We start from the raw sequence: 16533 nt of genomic DNA on the forward strand, positions 1-16533 counted from the left end.
AAAAATGATTGGCTATAACGTTAAAATACTTCCCCATACACCTGCCAGAGTTAACTACTATTAGGTACCCTCCATGAACTCTTCTGTGTGTTAACACAAATATAGGGGCTTCCCTGGTGGTTAAGAATCCACCTGCCAGGGTGGGGGATGCAGGTTCAAGCCCCGGTCCGGGAAGATCCCACGTGCCGCGGAGCAACCAAGCCCGTGCGCCACAGCTACCGAGCCTGCGCTCTAGAGCCCGCGAGCCACAACTACTGAGCCTGAGTGCCACAACTACTGAAGCCCACACGCCTAGAGCCCGTGCTCCTCAACAAGAGAAGCCACTGCAATGAAAAGCCCGCACACGTCAACGAAGAGTAGCCCCCGCTCGCCACAGCTAGAGAAAGCAACGAAGACCCAACGCAGCCAAAAATAAAAACAAAACAAAACAAAAAACCACACAAATATACTTTTTTTTTTTTTAATATACAGAATGGGATATAATACAAGGTCTTCAACTTGCTTTTTAACTTAACAATGTATCTTGGACATCTTTCCATGCTGCTACATGTATTAATAGGTCTACCTTATTCTTTTGGTAGCATAATATTTATATTATGGCTATTATCCATTTTCTTTTTAGTTTTTAAATAAACATTTTATTTTGGAGTAATTTTAGATTTACAGAAAAGTTACAGGGAATACAGAGTTCCCTTATACTCTTCACCCATTTTCTCCTAATACATAACTGTGGTACATTTATCAAACTAAGACAGTAACATTGGCACATTACTATTTTTTCCAATTTTTTAAATTGTAAAATACACACACATAAAATTTACCATCTTAACTATTTTTACTGTACAGTTCAGTAGTATTAAATACATTCATAATGTTGTGCTACCATTACCACCATCCATCTCCAGCACTCTTTTCATCTTGCAAAACTGAGACTCTATACCCATTAAATAGTAAGTCCATTCCCCCCTGCCCCCAACCCCTGCAACCACCATTTTACTCTCTGTTCCTATGATTTTGACTATGCTAAGTACTAATTATAGTGGAATCATACGGTATTTGTCTTTTTGTGACTGGCTTATTTCACTTAGCATAATGTAAGGTTCATCCAAGCTGTAGCATATGTCATAATTTCCCTCCTTTTTTGCACCAAGTAATATTCCATTGTGTATGTATATACCACATTTTGCTTATCTATTCATCTGTCGATAGACACTTGGGTTGCTTCCTTTTTTTATCTATTGTCAATAATGCTGCTGTGAACATAGGTATACAAATATCTCCCTGAGTCCCTGCTTTCGATTATTTTGAGTATATACCCAGAAATGGAATTGCTAGATCATCTGGTCGTTCTATTTTTAATTTTTTGAGGAGATGTCATACTGTTTTCCACAGTGGCTATACCATTTTACAGTCCCACCAACAGTGCACAAGGGTTCCAATTTCTCCACATCCTCTCCAATACTTATTTTTGTTTTTGTTTTTGTTTTGATAGTAGCCATCCTAATGGATGTGAGGTTGTTATCTCATAGTTTTGATTCGTGTTTCCCTAATGATAAGTGATGTTGAGCATCTTTTCATGTGCTTATTGGCCATTTGTATATCTTCTTTGGAGAAATGTCTATTCAAATCTTTTGCCCATTTTTTAATCAGATTGTTTGAACTTTTTTGTTATTGAGTTTTAGGAGTTCTCTATGTATTCTGGATATTAATTCCTTATTAGATATATGATTTGCAAATAATTTCTCCCATTCTGTGGGTTGCCTTTTTACTCTGTTGATAGTGTCTTTTGATGCACAAAATTTTAAAACTTTCATAAAGTCCAGTTTGTTTATTTTTTCTTTTATTGCCTATGCCGTTGGTGTCATAGCCAAGAATTCATTGCCAGAGTCAATGTCAAGAAAGTTTTGCCTTATGTTTTTTTCTAAAAATTTTATAGTTTTAGGTCTTAGGTGTGGATCCATTTGGGGTTAATTTTTTTTAATATCGGTTAGGTAAGAGTCTAACTTCATTCTGTTGCATGTGGAAATCTGGTTTTCCCAGCACCATTTGTTGAAAAGACTGTCCTTTCCCCATTGAATGGTCTTGGCACCCTTGTTGAAAAGCATTTGATGATATATGTGAAGGTACAATACTATTAACTAAGCTTTATTCAGATTTTACCCATTTTTCCTCTATTGTCCCTTTTCTGTTCTAGGACACAATCCAGGGTACTGCATTGCATTTAGTATTACCTATTTAAAAATGTTTAATTTTGGGGGGTTTTAATCTGATAGGTGAGACATAGGGTAGAAAATTTAAAAGATATAAAAGGGTATATAGTGAAGTCAGTTTCCTCCTCATTGCCATCTCCCTTGCATGTACAAATATAGACGTCTCCCTCCCCCAGAAAGTAACCCATTGAACACACAAATGTTTAATGATAAATACGAGAAGGGTGGACTGGCTCCCAAAGCAGGGCCTCCTGAACCCCAGAAACAGCATCCTTCTCTTTAACACTGCCGGTCCAGCTGCCTGATGCTTTACCTTCTAGGTGTGAGTGAGGAGTCTCTGGCCTCTAATAGAGCCTTGCACAAAGCATAGAACTATGTGCTATGCATGTGTGACGATGCTTTGTTAAGTATATACAACACACTCTTTGTGCAAGGTGTCATTAGATTGTGGACATGCTGGGACAGAAGGACAGTGGCTGAGGGAGGATGTGGCAGGGCAGGACAGCCATCTCTCCCTTTTTCACTCAGACTCTCCTCGGTTGACAGGTTTGTCTCAGAGGCGGAGTTATTCATGGCTGTGCGAAGCTTCCTCCTGTCTCTGCAGGACCAGGGTGAACGCCCTCCACTGGTGGTCTTCAGAGCTTCCATCTATCTACTTGCAATCTGCCAGGACAAAGACGGTGCGCTAGATGAGGTATGGACCAAAGTGCCTGGGGCTTTTCTTCCTCCTCCTGCACCTCTTTACATCACGGTTCCTTGGGAGACTATGACGATGTATATATAGAGAAGGTGGGTGGCAGAGAGAGTGTGTGTTGGGGGAGTGGGGGAAGATAGAGTGCTGATATATACATAGTCCTTGTAACTTAGCCAATTCTCTCAACAGTACTGGGAGGCAGAGATTATTATTTCCATTTCATAGATAAGAAAATCAAGACTTAGGTTAAAGTATTGATAACTTTTGCTAGGTCACACAGTTAATTGATGGCGTAACCAGGACTCCAGCTCAGACTTGACCAACTCCCAAGGCTCTTTTCTTAGTACCACCTCTGGTTTATGCAGGAGGAAAGAGGTGTGAGGTGTCTCCAGGTAACAGTTTATCGAGCAAAGTGTGTTGCCGGCACCCAGATCATTGTTAACCAGGCTGGTCTTGGATTGCTTTGAAGGTGGTTATATGGTACAAGTTTTCTCTCTCTAGCTTCTTTATAAACTCTCAGAGGTGGAGGACTATGTCTGATTCATCGCTGGATCTCTCACCTTTTCCACTGAAAATTGCTTTTATTCCTTAGATGTGGACTCTTCAACCTCAAATTAAGGATTCTCTTCCTTCAGTGACTATTAATTTTGCCTTTTTTTAAATTACTATTGGGGCAAATGTGACATGAGCAGACCTGGTTTAATTTGAATGGAATCAGGAAGGTATAGTAGAAGTGCAAGTGTTCTCAAGTAAGACAGATGTAGGTATATAATGTCCCATTGTCTCTCTTTTTGTGGTATTAGCAGACGTTGGTGATCATTCCCTAGATCCTTTAATTCATTAGGGATTGCAAAATATAATATCCTAATTCTGTCATTCTCTCTTTGTTTATTAACTGGACTATTTGTATAAAAAGAAACTTCTCTCACCAACTATTCAGTTACTCTGAATGGTAGATTGTATAGGAAGCATAGGGTGAATGTTTGATTCTTTCCCTTTAATTACCAGTTTTCAAAAAAAATGAGTTGGTTGCCTAGCACTCTCTAAAAGTGACCAAAGAGATTTTTTTAGTATCATGATGAACTCATCGATTTAAAAATATTTGATGGTTTCAATCCACTATATTATCCTTTTGAGGATCAAATCGTCCTATCTTTGGCCAGTGGGAGCCTATTCAAGGTTGCTCCTAAGTCCTTTTGACACAACCTTAGTAATCTTTGACAGAGTTTGAGTTTTCTTTTCTTTTTTTTTAAATAAATTTATTTATTTATTATTTTTATTGTTGGCTGCTGCACGCGGACTTTCTCTAGTTGCGGCGAGCGGGGGCTACTCTTCCTTGCGGTGCGCGGGCTTCTCGTTGTGGTGTGCGGGCTTCTCGTTGCGGTGCTTCTCTTGTTGCCGAGCATGGCCTCTAGGTGCGCTGGCTTCAGTAGTTGTGGCACGTGGCCTCTGGAGTGCAGGCTCAGTAGTTGTGGTGCACGGGCTTAGTTGCTCCACGGCATGTGGGATCTTCCCAGACCAGGGCTTGAACCCGTGTCCCCTGCATTGGCAGGCGGATTCTTAACCACTGCACCACCAGGGAAGCCTGAGTTTGAGTTTTCTAGTATCACAAGATGCTTCAGGCGTTCCTGCTCTCCCATCCTGTCTTGATCCTACCCAGTTAGGCTTTCACTCTTACCATATCCCTGAAAATGCACTTGTCAAAGTCACCAATAACAGATACATGGCTAAAGCCAATAGTCAGTATTTTAGTCATCATTTTACTTGACCTATCAACAACATCGCTTTTCTTTGAAACACTGCTTTTACTTGGCATCTAGAATACTGGGTATTCCTAGTTTTCCTCCTACTTCTCTGGCAGTTATGTCTCAGTGTCTTTTGCTGATTCTCTTTTATCGCCTTGACCTCTAAATGTTGTAGTACCCCAGGGCTCAGTCTGTGACTGCTTTTCTTTTTTCTCTAAACTTACTGCTTTGATGATCTCATACAGTCTCATGGTTTAATTCATGGCTGGATTAAACAAGATCACTCTGGCCACTAGGACAATATAACAGAGGAGTACAAGGGTGAGGGTGCCGAAACCAGTTAGGAGGCTACAGCAATAATGTAGGCAAGAGATAGTGGAGTAGGTGGTGAAAATCGTCAGCTTCTGGATATATTTTGAAGTTGGTGCCATAGGATCTCTTGATGTACCAGTGTGAAGTATGAGAATAAGAGAAAATAAAAGGATGTTTTCAAAGATTTTGGTTCTCATGAGGGTGAAAGAATTGTTGGATTGAAATACTAGAGGGAGTGAGCTGGAAAGATAGGAGGGATGGTCGTAAAATGGGATGCTTGAAATTGGGATTATTTGGGAGGGTGCAGTTCTTCGTAATCACAAGGTCCAGATACATGACCGTGGGAATGAATGGCTGAGGCAGGTAGAGGAGATTAGAAGAAGGAAGTAAGAGAATTTAGAGGCCAAGGTTTTCGAACTAAGGAAGTGGGAGTGAAAATAGCCTCCCTTGAGAGACCGTAGGCAAAACAGGTTTTTGGCAGAGAATCAAAGCAGCAAGGTGAAGGGAATATTCAAAGAGGTACAGGACATAGGGAATTTGCTGATAACTGTGAGTGAGTTCTAGAGGGCACGTGGAAGGGTTGTGGAGCTGTGTAAGAGTGGGAGATGGGATCTGAAGAGGGCGTGTCCTGAGCCATATGGGGGTGACCTGAAATTTCTGGGCTTTCTGAGGTGACTGATGTAAACGGGGGAAAAGGACACAATAGGAATAGTCCTGATGGCTTCAAGACTAATAATCGTGGCAAGACTGGTTCTTGGGGGCCATCTCTTCCCATCTACCAGTGGGTGTGGAGACTTAGAAGGTAGTTTATGGAGGAGCTCCAGATTTCCCCTCTTATGTGTGAATCCATAAATGATATATAACATTGTTTTGCATTTTAAAAATTCTTATATAAATATATAAATGGCAATATACAGTCACAACTTGTTTTTTTTTACTTCATTTTTGTTTTTCTATTTTTATTTATTTATCCAGGTTTTTTAAAATTGTGGTAAAATACGCAAACATAAAATTTACTATCTTAACCATTTTTAGTGTACAGTAATGGTATTATGTACATTAATATTGTTGTGCAACTGTCTCACCACCATCTATCTCCAGAAATCTTTTCATCTTGCAAAACTGATCTATACCCATTAAACAATAACTCCCCTATGTGCATTGACCACTTATCATGTGCCAGGTGCCAGGTGCCATGTGGGTCCCTGTCAGGGTTGAGGTGAATCAAACAAACTCCCTGCCCTCAGGGAGCACCAGCTTGACAAGAGAGACAAAAAGATCTCCTACAAGGCAGGGAACAGCTGCAGTGTTTCCTGGAGCTGGAGGACCATTGAGAGCTATGAAAGCACAAGGAGCAAGAGGTTGTGTCCGATTGTGGCATCAGAGAGGCTTTGTGGAGGAGATGGTGGTAGTGAAGGGAGAACTTTCAGGCTGAGAGTAGAGCAAGATTTAAGATACAGAAGTGGGGAGTTACCCAGTCTATCCATTCAAGGAAGGAAGCCTAGTTTAGTGTGGCTTGGCTAGGTCATGTGGGAGACAGAGTGGAAAGAAGCTGGGAGGTAGACCTAAGTCTTTAACAACATGCTCGAAAAGGAAATTAAGAAAACAATTCCATTTACAATAGCATTAAGAAATTAAATATATAGGAATATATTTAACAAAAGAAGTGCAAGGACTTGATCACTGAAAATCACAAAATATTATTGAAAGAATTTAAAGAATTCATAACTAAATAGAAAGACATCCTGTGTTCATGAATCAGAAGACTTAATAGCCAGTTATAAGATAAATAAGTGCTGGGGATGTAATGTACAGCATGATGACTACAGCTAACAATGTTGTTTTGTATATTTGAAAGTTGCTAAGAAAGTAGATCTTAAAAATTTTCATCACAAGGAAAAAACTTTTGTAATTATGTGAGGTGATGGATGTTGACTAAACTTATTGTGGTAATCATTTCACAATATATACATTTATCAGATCATTATGTTGTACTCCTTAAACTTATACAATGTTATACATCAATTATTTCTCAATAAAATTAGGAAAAAAGAAGACAATAGTGTTCAAATGGCAGTACTCCCCAAATTGATCTATAGATTCAACATAATCTTGATCAAAATCCCTGTTGCCTTCTCTTTTTTTTTTTTTTTAAGATTTAATTTTATTAATTTTTGGCTGCGTTGGGTCTTCATTGTTGCGCACAGGATTTCTCTAGTTGCAGCAGGCATACTCTTTGTTACGGTGCACGGGGGCTCTTCTCATTGCAGTGGCTTCTCTTGTTGCGGAGCATGGCCTCTCGGCATGCGGGCTTCAGTAGTTCTGGCACGCAGGCTCAGTAGTTGTGGTGCACAGGCTTAGTTGCTCTGTGGCATGTGGGATCTTCCCGGACCAGGGATCGAACCCGTGTCCCTTGCATTGGCAGGCGGATTCTTATCCACTGCGCCACCAGGGGAGTCCCTGACTTCTCTTTTTTTGTCCAGAAATGGACAAGTTGATCCTAAAATTTATATGGAAATGCAAGGGACCCAAAATAGCCAAAACAATCTTGAAAAAGAAGCACAAGGGCTTTCCTGGTGGCGCAGTGGTTAAGAATCCGCCTGCCAATGCAGGGGACCACGGGTTCGATCCCTGGTCCGGGAAGATCCCACATGCCACGGAGCAACTAGGCCTGTGAGCCACAACTACTGAGCCTGCGCTCTAGAGCCCGTGTACCACAACTACTGAGCCAGCGTGCCACAACTACTGAAGCCCGCGCACCTAGAGCCCTTGCTCTGCAACAAGAGAAGCCACTGCAGTGAGAAGCCCGCACACCGCAATGAGGAGTAGCCCCCACTCGCCGCAACTAGAGAAAGCTCGCGTGTAGCAACGAAGACCCAACACAGCCAAAAAAATTAATAAATTAAAAAAAAAAAGCACAAGGTTGGAGGACTCACACTTCTTAATTTAAACTTACTACAAAAATAGAGTAATCAAGACAGTGTGGTTCTGGTATATGTCTAGGTTAGACAACCAGATCAATGGAATAGAACTAAGAGTCCAAAAATAAACCCATATATTTTTAAAAGGATGCCAAGACAATTCAGCGGGGAAAGAATAGCCTTTTTAATAAATGGTGTTGGGACAGCTGGATAGCCACAAGCAACAGAATGAAGTTAGACCCTTACCTCATACCGTACACAAAAAATAAATCAAAATAGATCAAAGACCCAAATAAAGAGTGAAAACTATAAACTATAAAATTCTTAGAATAACATGTTAAGGAATTTGAGCTTTGTAATATGTGCAATGGGAAGAGATAGGTTTTTGAGGGTTAATAAATGATTCCAAACACCTGCCATTTGCTTTCTCTGTGCCAGGCTGTATGCCAAGTGCACAGATTAATCTGCTGCAGTCCCTGCCCTCAAGCATCTCAAGTCTAGTGTGGGAGGTAGACAAGTACACGCTGACAATTATGATACACTGTGGTGTCATTATAGAGCTGGGTTTCTCAGCCATGGCACTATTAACTTTGTGCACAGTATAACTCTTTTCTGTGGGAGGCTGTCCTGTGCATTGTAGGATATTTAGTGGGATCCTGCTCTCTCCTACTAGATGCCAGTAGCACTCTCCCAATCAAGACAATCAAAAATGTCTGTAAACATTTTAAAATGTCCTCTGAGGAGCAAAATCACCCCCAGTTGAGGACCACTGTTATAAGGTAAGCGCTGCGAGGTTTTCTTTTCACTAGAGGGTGCTGGGATGAGCCAGTGTAGATATCCTGGAGCACCGAGAAGCCAGTACATTTTTCCCAGTTATGTCTTGGCTGTCTATGTTTGTTGGGGATTGGGGTCTCTTGAGTCTTCTGCAGGGTGTATTTAGCCCCTTTCTTCTTTGCCTCCAGGCTGTGGTTGGCGCCATCAGAAAATTACTAGAGGGCATCCTGGACCTGCACCTAGTCTACACCCACCACCCCCTCGTGCTCAGGTTATTCCTGTTGTATCCAGAGCTGATGAGTAGGTTTGGGCACCGTGTCCTGGAGCTTTGGTTCTCCTGGGAAGAGAGCATCTGTGCGGAGCTGGATAATGTCGCCTCTGCTGGGCAGCCCACCCTTCCCGCCAGCTTAGCAGCCCTGTTTCATGTGCTCAGAAGCAGCCCCAGCACCCTGCTCATTTTGCTAGTAGGTGACCACTTGCTCATTTCTACATTCAGAGATGGTGGGCCCTCTCTCTCTGGGAGCTGGTTTATTGAGGTCAGGAGGCACCCGCAGCTGCTTCTGCCTGCCTCTGGACTTATCACTGTTTCCATGTGAGTAGGAGATCCTTTCGGCTGGCAGGTGCCTGGTTTCTGTAAGTCTGTACCCTTTCTTAAGTCTGATGGAGGTCTGCTCACTGAGAGATATGTGCCTCTCTAATCCCCAGGGGATATACCTATGAAATGCTGACCTCAGTCACCATTCCCTCTCTCCTCCCTGTCTTCTCTTAAGCATATTCTGTTAACAAGGGTTTGATGTCATAGGGGACCCCTGGGGCATGTAGATGAAGATGTCTGATAGCAGAGGGACTCAGCCTCTTTTCTACCATAACTCTCAGGATAATGTTACATGTGCAACACCCTCCCTTAGCCATACCCAGAATTTTTTTGTCATGAGTTTATTGCATATTCCAATGCTTTTTTAATGAAGTAAGACATTCCTATAATTTCTATCAGGTACATCAGTTAGATAAGTAGGCTGCCTGCTGTCTGCAGTTTCTAACACACTGACTTTAATTCCATCTTTTTTTCCTCATTATTATAGAGATGACTGCTATAATTTATATATATATTTTAAAAAGGAAATTATTTACACATTTGACAGTTTGTATTTAGTGACCAGTTACTAGTTTTAGGTCCCAAACTGAGCACACTAGCATATGAGACACTCTTTTTAGAACCCCTGCCTTCAATGCCAGTTCACTTACTTGGTCCCCCGCCCCTTAGTCCTGGAAGAATGACATAGCCCTTTTGAGAAGAGGGGGTGTTCCTTTGATATTCTTATCATCAACAAACATGATTCCCTGACTTTATTGGAGTGACTGTGGTGGAAATAACACCTGCATATTATATATCTCACATCCTTAGGTACCTACATCTGTCTGTATTCACGTTCTCATGTACACACTCCCCACTCAGACTTAAATCTTCACCTTCTTCCCTGAGACCTGTCGTCTTGTGAAATCACACACGTGTTGGCTTGATAGGGGCCACATTCATGCTTTGGCTCAAATTCTTCCTTGGAGGAGGAAGAAAAGAGAAGAAGGAACGGGTTAAAAATAAACCATTAGTGCATAGGGAAAGAAGAAAAGATGGGATGCCAGGCAGAGTAGCAATGGACAGAGCTAAGATACTGGATTTTCTTTGCCAGGTAATGTATTCAGAGTCAATTCCTCACACATAACAGGTACTTATAAATCTTTGCTGACCTGTTGAGTTAGGGGTCTGAACAGATCTAAGTCTCTCAAAAAAGAAAAATTCAGATCTTCTGAGAAAGATACTAATCATGGTATCTTCTTTTTTTCTTTTTAAACAGATGAAGAAATAGGTTTAGAGAGATTTGTCCAAGGTCACAAGAGCTGAGATTAAAACCCAGATTTTGACTCCCTAATGTTCTTTCCAGTAAACTCAGCTAAATTCAGTGTTTCATCTAATGGGAGAGCTGTTTGTTTGAGCACTAGGGATATAGGGATGAATTTCACCTAGTCCCTGCCCCATGGGCCAGTGAGGGACTCAGACACAACAAACCACTAACAACTGGAAGATGAAGGCTTCTCTGAGCTTCGATTTCCTCACATGCATAAGGGAGATAACATGGGGATAAATGAAAGAATATATAGGAACACTTGTGATATGCTGTACACGGTAGACTATCATTCACTGATTATTGACTGACTCTGAACCAGATAAAGAATGTTAATCTCACAGAGGCTTATTGAATTGCCAGGGTCATATAGCTAATAAAGATCATGACCATGACTGGAGCCTAAATTAATAAGTTTTTCACTAAATTAGATCCTAGAAACATCAGTGGTAAGAAAAAATAGCAAGGAACAGCTTTGTTGTTTGTTCATGTATATATAATTCCTACCATTTCTCCCCAGCTTCTAGCCGCACAAAATATGTGTTGGTACCAATTTCTGGTTTTGATATGTGTAATTAACAGCTGAAAACAAAGCTGTTAATTGCCACTCTTATCAACGGGTGGTCTTTCATGTAGGTTGTTTGTATGTAAAAAACAGAAGCTCTGTTTGTTCCCTGCTTGGCCACATCCCTCTGGTCGGTCCAGTCCCAGAGAGTTCTGGACAGCGCTGGACAGGAGAGACTTCGGAGTGGGCCATGCTCCACCCAGAGCCTTCCCACTGACCCATATGGTGGGGTGCACTCCTTCCCCTGGCATTCACCATGGCTGCCAAATGCTAAGTAGCCCCCTTCCTTTTGCACTGTTAGCATTTACTAACTCAGGTTTCTAAGGAACCAGCTCTGGCAGTCAGGCAGCCGTGTGCCAGTGAAGGAGCAGGACTGGGAAACTGGTTTGGCCTTGGGCCCTGTGACCTTGGGCAAATCACACCTCATCTGGGCTTTAGCCTCATACTCTGTAAAGTAAAAAAGGTTGGTGGAAATGAACCTCTAGCCCTCTCATTCTGAGATCCTCTTTATCCAGAGATGTTTTCTGAGTCCCTACAAGGTAACAAAAATGAAGCCAGTCTCATCTCTGCCCTTCATTAAATCTTTAGTGTGGTAGAATTTACAATGCCACTGCTTTCTTGATAGGCAAACTACTTAATCTGTTCCAGTTTGCTCATTTGAAAAATCGGGGTGCACCTAACTGGAAGAGTTATCATGAAGATACAGATAATGTATAAACAAACATATAACTACAGTTTAAACACAGCACAGTACCTGACATTATCAGGCCCTAATTGAGTGACTGCTATGGATAATGTCAACAAAAATTAATCAATAGTCAATCTAAGAAAGAAATGGAAAATTTTATTTGAGCCAACCTGAGGACTATAACCCAGGAGACAGTCTTTCAGAAAGCTCTGAAGGAAATTCCCTGGCGGTCCAGTGGTTAGGAGTCTGTGCGTCCACTGCAGGGGGAAAGGGTTCGATCCCTAGTTGGGGAACTAAGGTCCTGCAAGCCACGTGCTGTGGCAAAAAAAAAAAAAAAAGGAAAGCTCTGAGGACTGTTCTGCCTGTAAGAGGTCAAAGCACAGTGATATAAGTTTTTGAGACAAATGGTTAAATGATGTGTTATTGACAGTTTACACAATCCAGATTTACATGTACAAAGCAAGTAGTGGGTCACAGGTCACTTGGCTCCTTACAAGATTAAGAAGGAAATTATCCCCTAAGGAGTTGTGTGTTGTGACCCTTGACGAGATTAAGAAAGAATGTTGTCTCCTAAGAAGGTCTGGTTAATGCAGATGCACAGTATACGCCAAAGGGGAGGGAGGAGGCCCAAACGAGTAGAAAAAAATTTTTGTTAATTTTTCTTATCTTGCCATAAAATATGAATTATTTCATCAATATTATAGTTGTTTCTCTGGCAGCTGTGGAGGTTTTTAAAGAGCCAAGCCCAGACACCCCTGTGCTACCCAGTGATCAGCCCATCTGGATTTGTCTGGCCAGTTGCCCTGTAATCATGTCTCTCTGTGTGTCAGAAGCTGTCTTCCCTGGAAAGGGAGTCTGTGTGTAACCTTGGTTTCATGACACCCAGCCCTAACTGGCCTGTCCAATGGAATTGGCTTGTTTGAGCTGGAAGGTGCCAGGAGCTATCAGTAGGATAGCCTCTGGTGTGGCTTCTGCTGGCTTTGCCTTTAACATATACTCATTAAAATAACTCTGAAAGCAAATAAAAAGCAATGTTCTTTGCCACCGTCTGAAACCAAGGCCTTTACACCCTGGGGCAGAAATAGCCAGATGCCATGGCGGAGGCAGGGCCTGATCTGGTCCTTGCTTCCCTTCCTGTGCCCTGAATCTGTCCTAACCCATCCTCTGCCTGCCCTGTGACATCTCCATCCCCCGCCTGCCCTGTGACATCTCCATCCCCCGCCCCCTTCTCCCTTAAGGCACACTCAGGTCCCCTGTTCTGAAATAACCTCTTCTTGACCCTGTAATTCCATTTACAAGAGAGAGGCATCCCGGAAAGTAGAAAGAGCTTTGGGCTTGGAGTTAGGAGACCCGTATTCAAATCCTAATTGTGCCACTTACTAGTTTACATGAACTTTGGCACATTACATAATCTCTCTGAGCCTCCATTTTCTCCTACTTAGGATAGACTTATTTGACAGGATGATGCATGGTAGGTGCTGAGTGAGTGCTTCTTTCCCCAGGCTCTGTGACACCATCATTTGGGGCCCTCCCCCAGCTCCTCTCTTTTTCACTGTCCACCTGTCTCTAACCATAATGCCCTCTGAGCTCTGGCTTCCTTCTCTCCTGCTCAGGACCTCATCTATTCCAGTCCAGTGGACACAGCCCGCAAGGTACTGATCGTCCTGAGGACATTTTTGAGGAGGAATGAGGATGTCCAAGTGGGCGGTCTCATCCGAGGCCACTTCCTGCTGATCCTACAGCATCTGCTGGTGGAACATGGGTCCTCCCCATCAGGAGGTCAGTCTGCAGCTGCTGGGGGCATGTATTGACCTGAAGGTCAGACAGAAGTGGCATCTCTGCCCTGATGAGGTCTGCTCTAGGAGACAGAATCAGAGTTTTCCATGCAAAAGAAAAGCCAGACCAGTGGGGCATCAAACTAAACTTTATCTCCTTCCTCTCATTGGAGAGTGGGTGCTCAACATATTTGGTTTGTGTGTGTGGTTTGAGTGTGCTTATGTTTAATGTCTGCATGGGTGAGAGTATTTGATGTATGCATGCATGTCCCCACCCTGCCCAGCATGTGCTCAGAGCTGTTTGTCACAGGAATGGCAGCCTCCAGTTGGGAAGAAAAAAGGGGTAAATATTGGGGAGGTCAGGGAGGCAGCAGCAGCCAGCAGGGGCTGGGGAGGGGGTGGATCTGTGAGGTATTGGAAGCTCCTGGTGAGATCCAAAAGGATGGTTTCTAAATCTGGAATGGGACTCCCTGGAGTCAAGAAAGCTTGATATTTGGTACAGTATGAAGACACTGAAAGACTGGGATTGGTCTGTTTACTCTTAGAAAGTTGAATTTTTAAACTAAATTTCAAAGCAATTAAGAGGAAGTAGGTAGAGAGCTGTGGCTCACTTGGTCCAGTTCTGATTGAGGATGGCAGTTTGGAGGTATGTTTAAGGGTATCTAGAAGAGCTGAGTCCTTCTTTTTCAGGGAAGGACAAGCCACAACTAACTGATAATACTGTTTGAGAGCCATGAGATTTCTTGGAAATACATAGTGGAATGACTGTGAGCACTGGATTGAGATTTGGGTTCAAGTCCTGGCCCTGGCCCTGAGGCTGTGGGGTCTTGGAGATGTCACTCAGCCTCTCTGGGCCTCAGTTTTCTTAACTGCAAAATAGGAATAACAATCCCTACTTCACATGATTTTTAAGATGATTAAGTGAAATAATGAATTCCTGGTACCCAACCCAGAGCTGGCACTCAGTACGTCAGTTGCCCCTCTTCTAAATGAAGAAGGAAAAAGACAGGAAATAGGGGTAAATCCCAACAAACTATTTACTGCTGGTGGGTCGTGGGTGCCTGTCCGACCTTAGGGTGATCTGATGGTCAATCCCCCTGACCAGCTCTCCTTGTTTCTCACAGCCTCGGGGAACCTGCCTTTGCTGCTGAGCCTCCTCTCCTTAGTGCAGCTGAGGAACGAGTCAGAGCAAGAACTGGACAGCATGGCCATGAAGCTCCTTCACCAAGGTGCTCTGGCTGCTTGGGACAGTGCCTGAGGGCCTGGGGCTGGGCGTGCTGTGGGTGTGCTCTCAGTAGTGCTGGCCTTGTTCCTTTCTTCCACCCTTTCATCTTTTTGGAAGAAGCTAGTGTGTCAGTCTACTCCTGAGGGCTTTTTTTTTTTTTTTTTTTTTGGAGGAGAGAGAGGTTTATTGCAGGGCTGTGCAAGGAGAATGGGGACTCATGCCCCCAAACCCCGAACTCCCCGAAGGGTTTCAGCAAAGCATTTTTAAAGGCAAGGTGAGGGAGGAGGGTTGCAGGGTATGCAATCAGCTCGTGCACAGTTCCCTGATTGGTTGATCTCCAGTGGGCTTCTTGATAAAGGACCTTCCAGATCTTTCTCTGCTCATTCCCTAGGAATGTTTGGAAAATCAAAAAAAAAAAAAAAAAAATCATTGTGACAAGCTCCAGAATCAGGAATGCCTGGGTTTGTTCTCAGCTTAGTCACTAATTATGCAACCTTGGGCAGTAACCTAGCCTCTATGAGCCTTTGGTTCCTCATAGGTAAAATAATAGTGTGTACCTGATTTAGGGTTGATACAAAAATAACCGTAGATGTAGAATGCCACAGGATGCTTGGCACAGAGTAGGCCTTCATTGGGTACAATCCATGTATCTTCATTTTTCCTGGCACAAGCTCAGTTTTCCACCTCACCCCACAGCTGACTCAGGATCTGATGATCCAGTCACAGTTCTCTAGGCCTCTTTTCTACCCATACTCCAAACCTCTCAGGACCTTTTATTGCTCATTAATGCGGTCACTAGTTCATAGGCAGTACCCTCAGGAAGATTTGTTGAGGCAAGGTTGAAATTAATAGGAGAAATGGTGTGTCTTCAGTACCTGTGGACTGTCAGGTCCTCTGGCCACAGGTGAGGATGGGTTTTTTTTCCTGCCTGGAGCCCAAGGCTCCTCATGAGAAGATCAGTGTCCAGCTCAAAAAGAGCCTCCAGGCCTGACCTGGAGCTGGTCATGCCCGCCTGTCTTATCAGGTTAAGGGTGATGCTCAGCTGGGAGGGAGGTCTGTGTGTGACAAAAACAGCCATCAAAAGGGCCTCTAGGGAATGGACTTGAGGACACGGGGAGGGGGAAGGGTAAGCTGGGACGAAGTGAGAGAGTGGCATGGACATATATACACTACCAAATGTAAAATAGATAGCTAGTGGGAAGCAGCCACATAGCACAGGGATATCAGCTTGGTGCTTTGTGACCACCTAGAGGGGAGGGATAGGGAGGGTGGGAGGAAGACGCAAGAGGGAGGAGATATGGGGATATATTTATATGTATAGCTGATTCACTTTGTTATAAAGCAGAAACTAACACACCATTGTAAAGAATTATACTCCAGTAAAGATGTTAAAAAAAAAAAAAAGCAGTAATCTAAAAAAAAAAAAAAAAAGGGCCTCTAGGGAATTCCCTGGTTGTCCAGTGATTAGGGCTCCGCACTTCCACTGCAGGGGGCACGGGTTTGATCCCTGGTCAGGGAACTAAGATCCCATAAGCCATACAGTGTGGCCAAATAAATAAATAAATAAATAGAAAGGGCCTCTAACAGGGAGAAATAACAGGATGAAACATACACATGAAATGAATATACATTTACATATAACCCTTGAGTACTTTTCTTGTTTTTAATTTATTTCTTTATTTTTGGCTGTGTTGGGTCTTCGTTTCTGTGCGAGGGCTTTCTC

At 42.9% G+C, this 16533-nt stretch overlaps 1 protein-coding gene across 1 annotated transcript in view; it reads left to right on the forward strand.

The window, feature by feature from the left end:
• The window catches only part of MEI1 (meiotic double-stranded break formation protein 1), a 67088-nt gene that overhangs the window by 31605 nt on the left and 18950 nt on the right, over window positions 1–16533 (forward strand). The window contains exons 19-22 of the mRNA XM_059934876.1: window positions 2757–2904; window positions 8845–9120; window positions 13424–13589; window positions 14710–14814. Of these exons, the coding sequence (XP_059790859.1) occupies window positions 2757–2904; window positions 8845–9120; window positions 13424–13589; window positions 14710–14814 (695 nt within the window). The remainder of the gene's footprint in view (window positions 1–2756; window positions 2905–8844; window positions 9121–13423; window positions 13590–14709; window positions 14815–16533) is intronic.

Source organism: Balaenoptera ricei, chromosome 10 (assembly GCF_028023285.1).
Source record: "Balaenoptera ricei isolate mBalRic1 chromosome 10, mBalRic1.hap2, whole genome shotgun sequence".
Taxonomy (NCBI): Eukaryota; Metazoa; Chordata; class Mammalia; order Artiodactyla; family Balaenopteridae; genus Balaenoptera; species Balaenoptera ricei.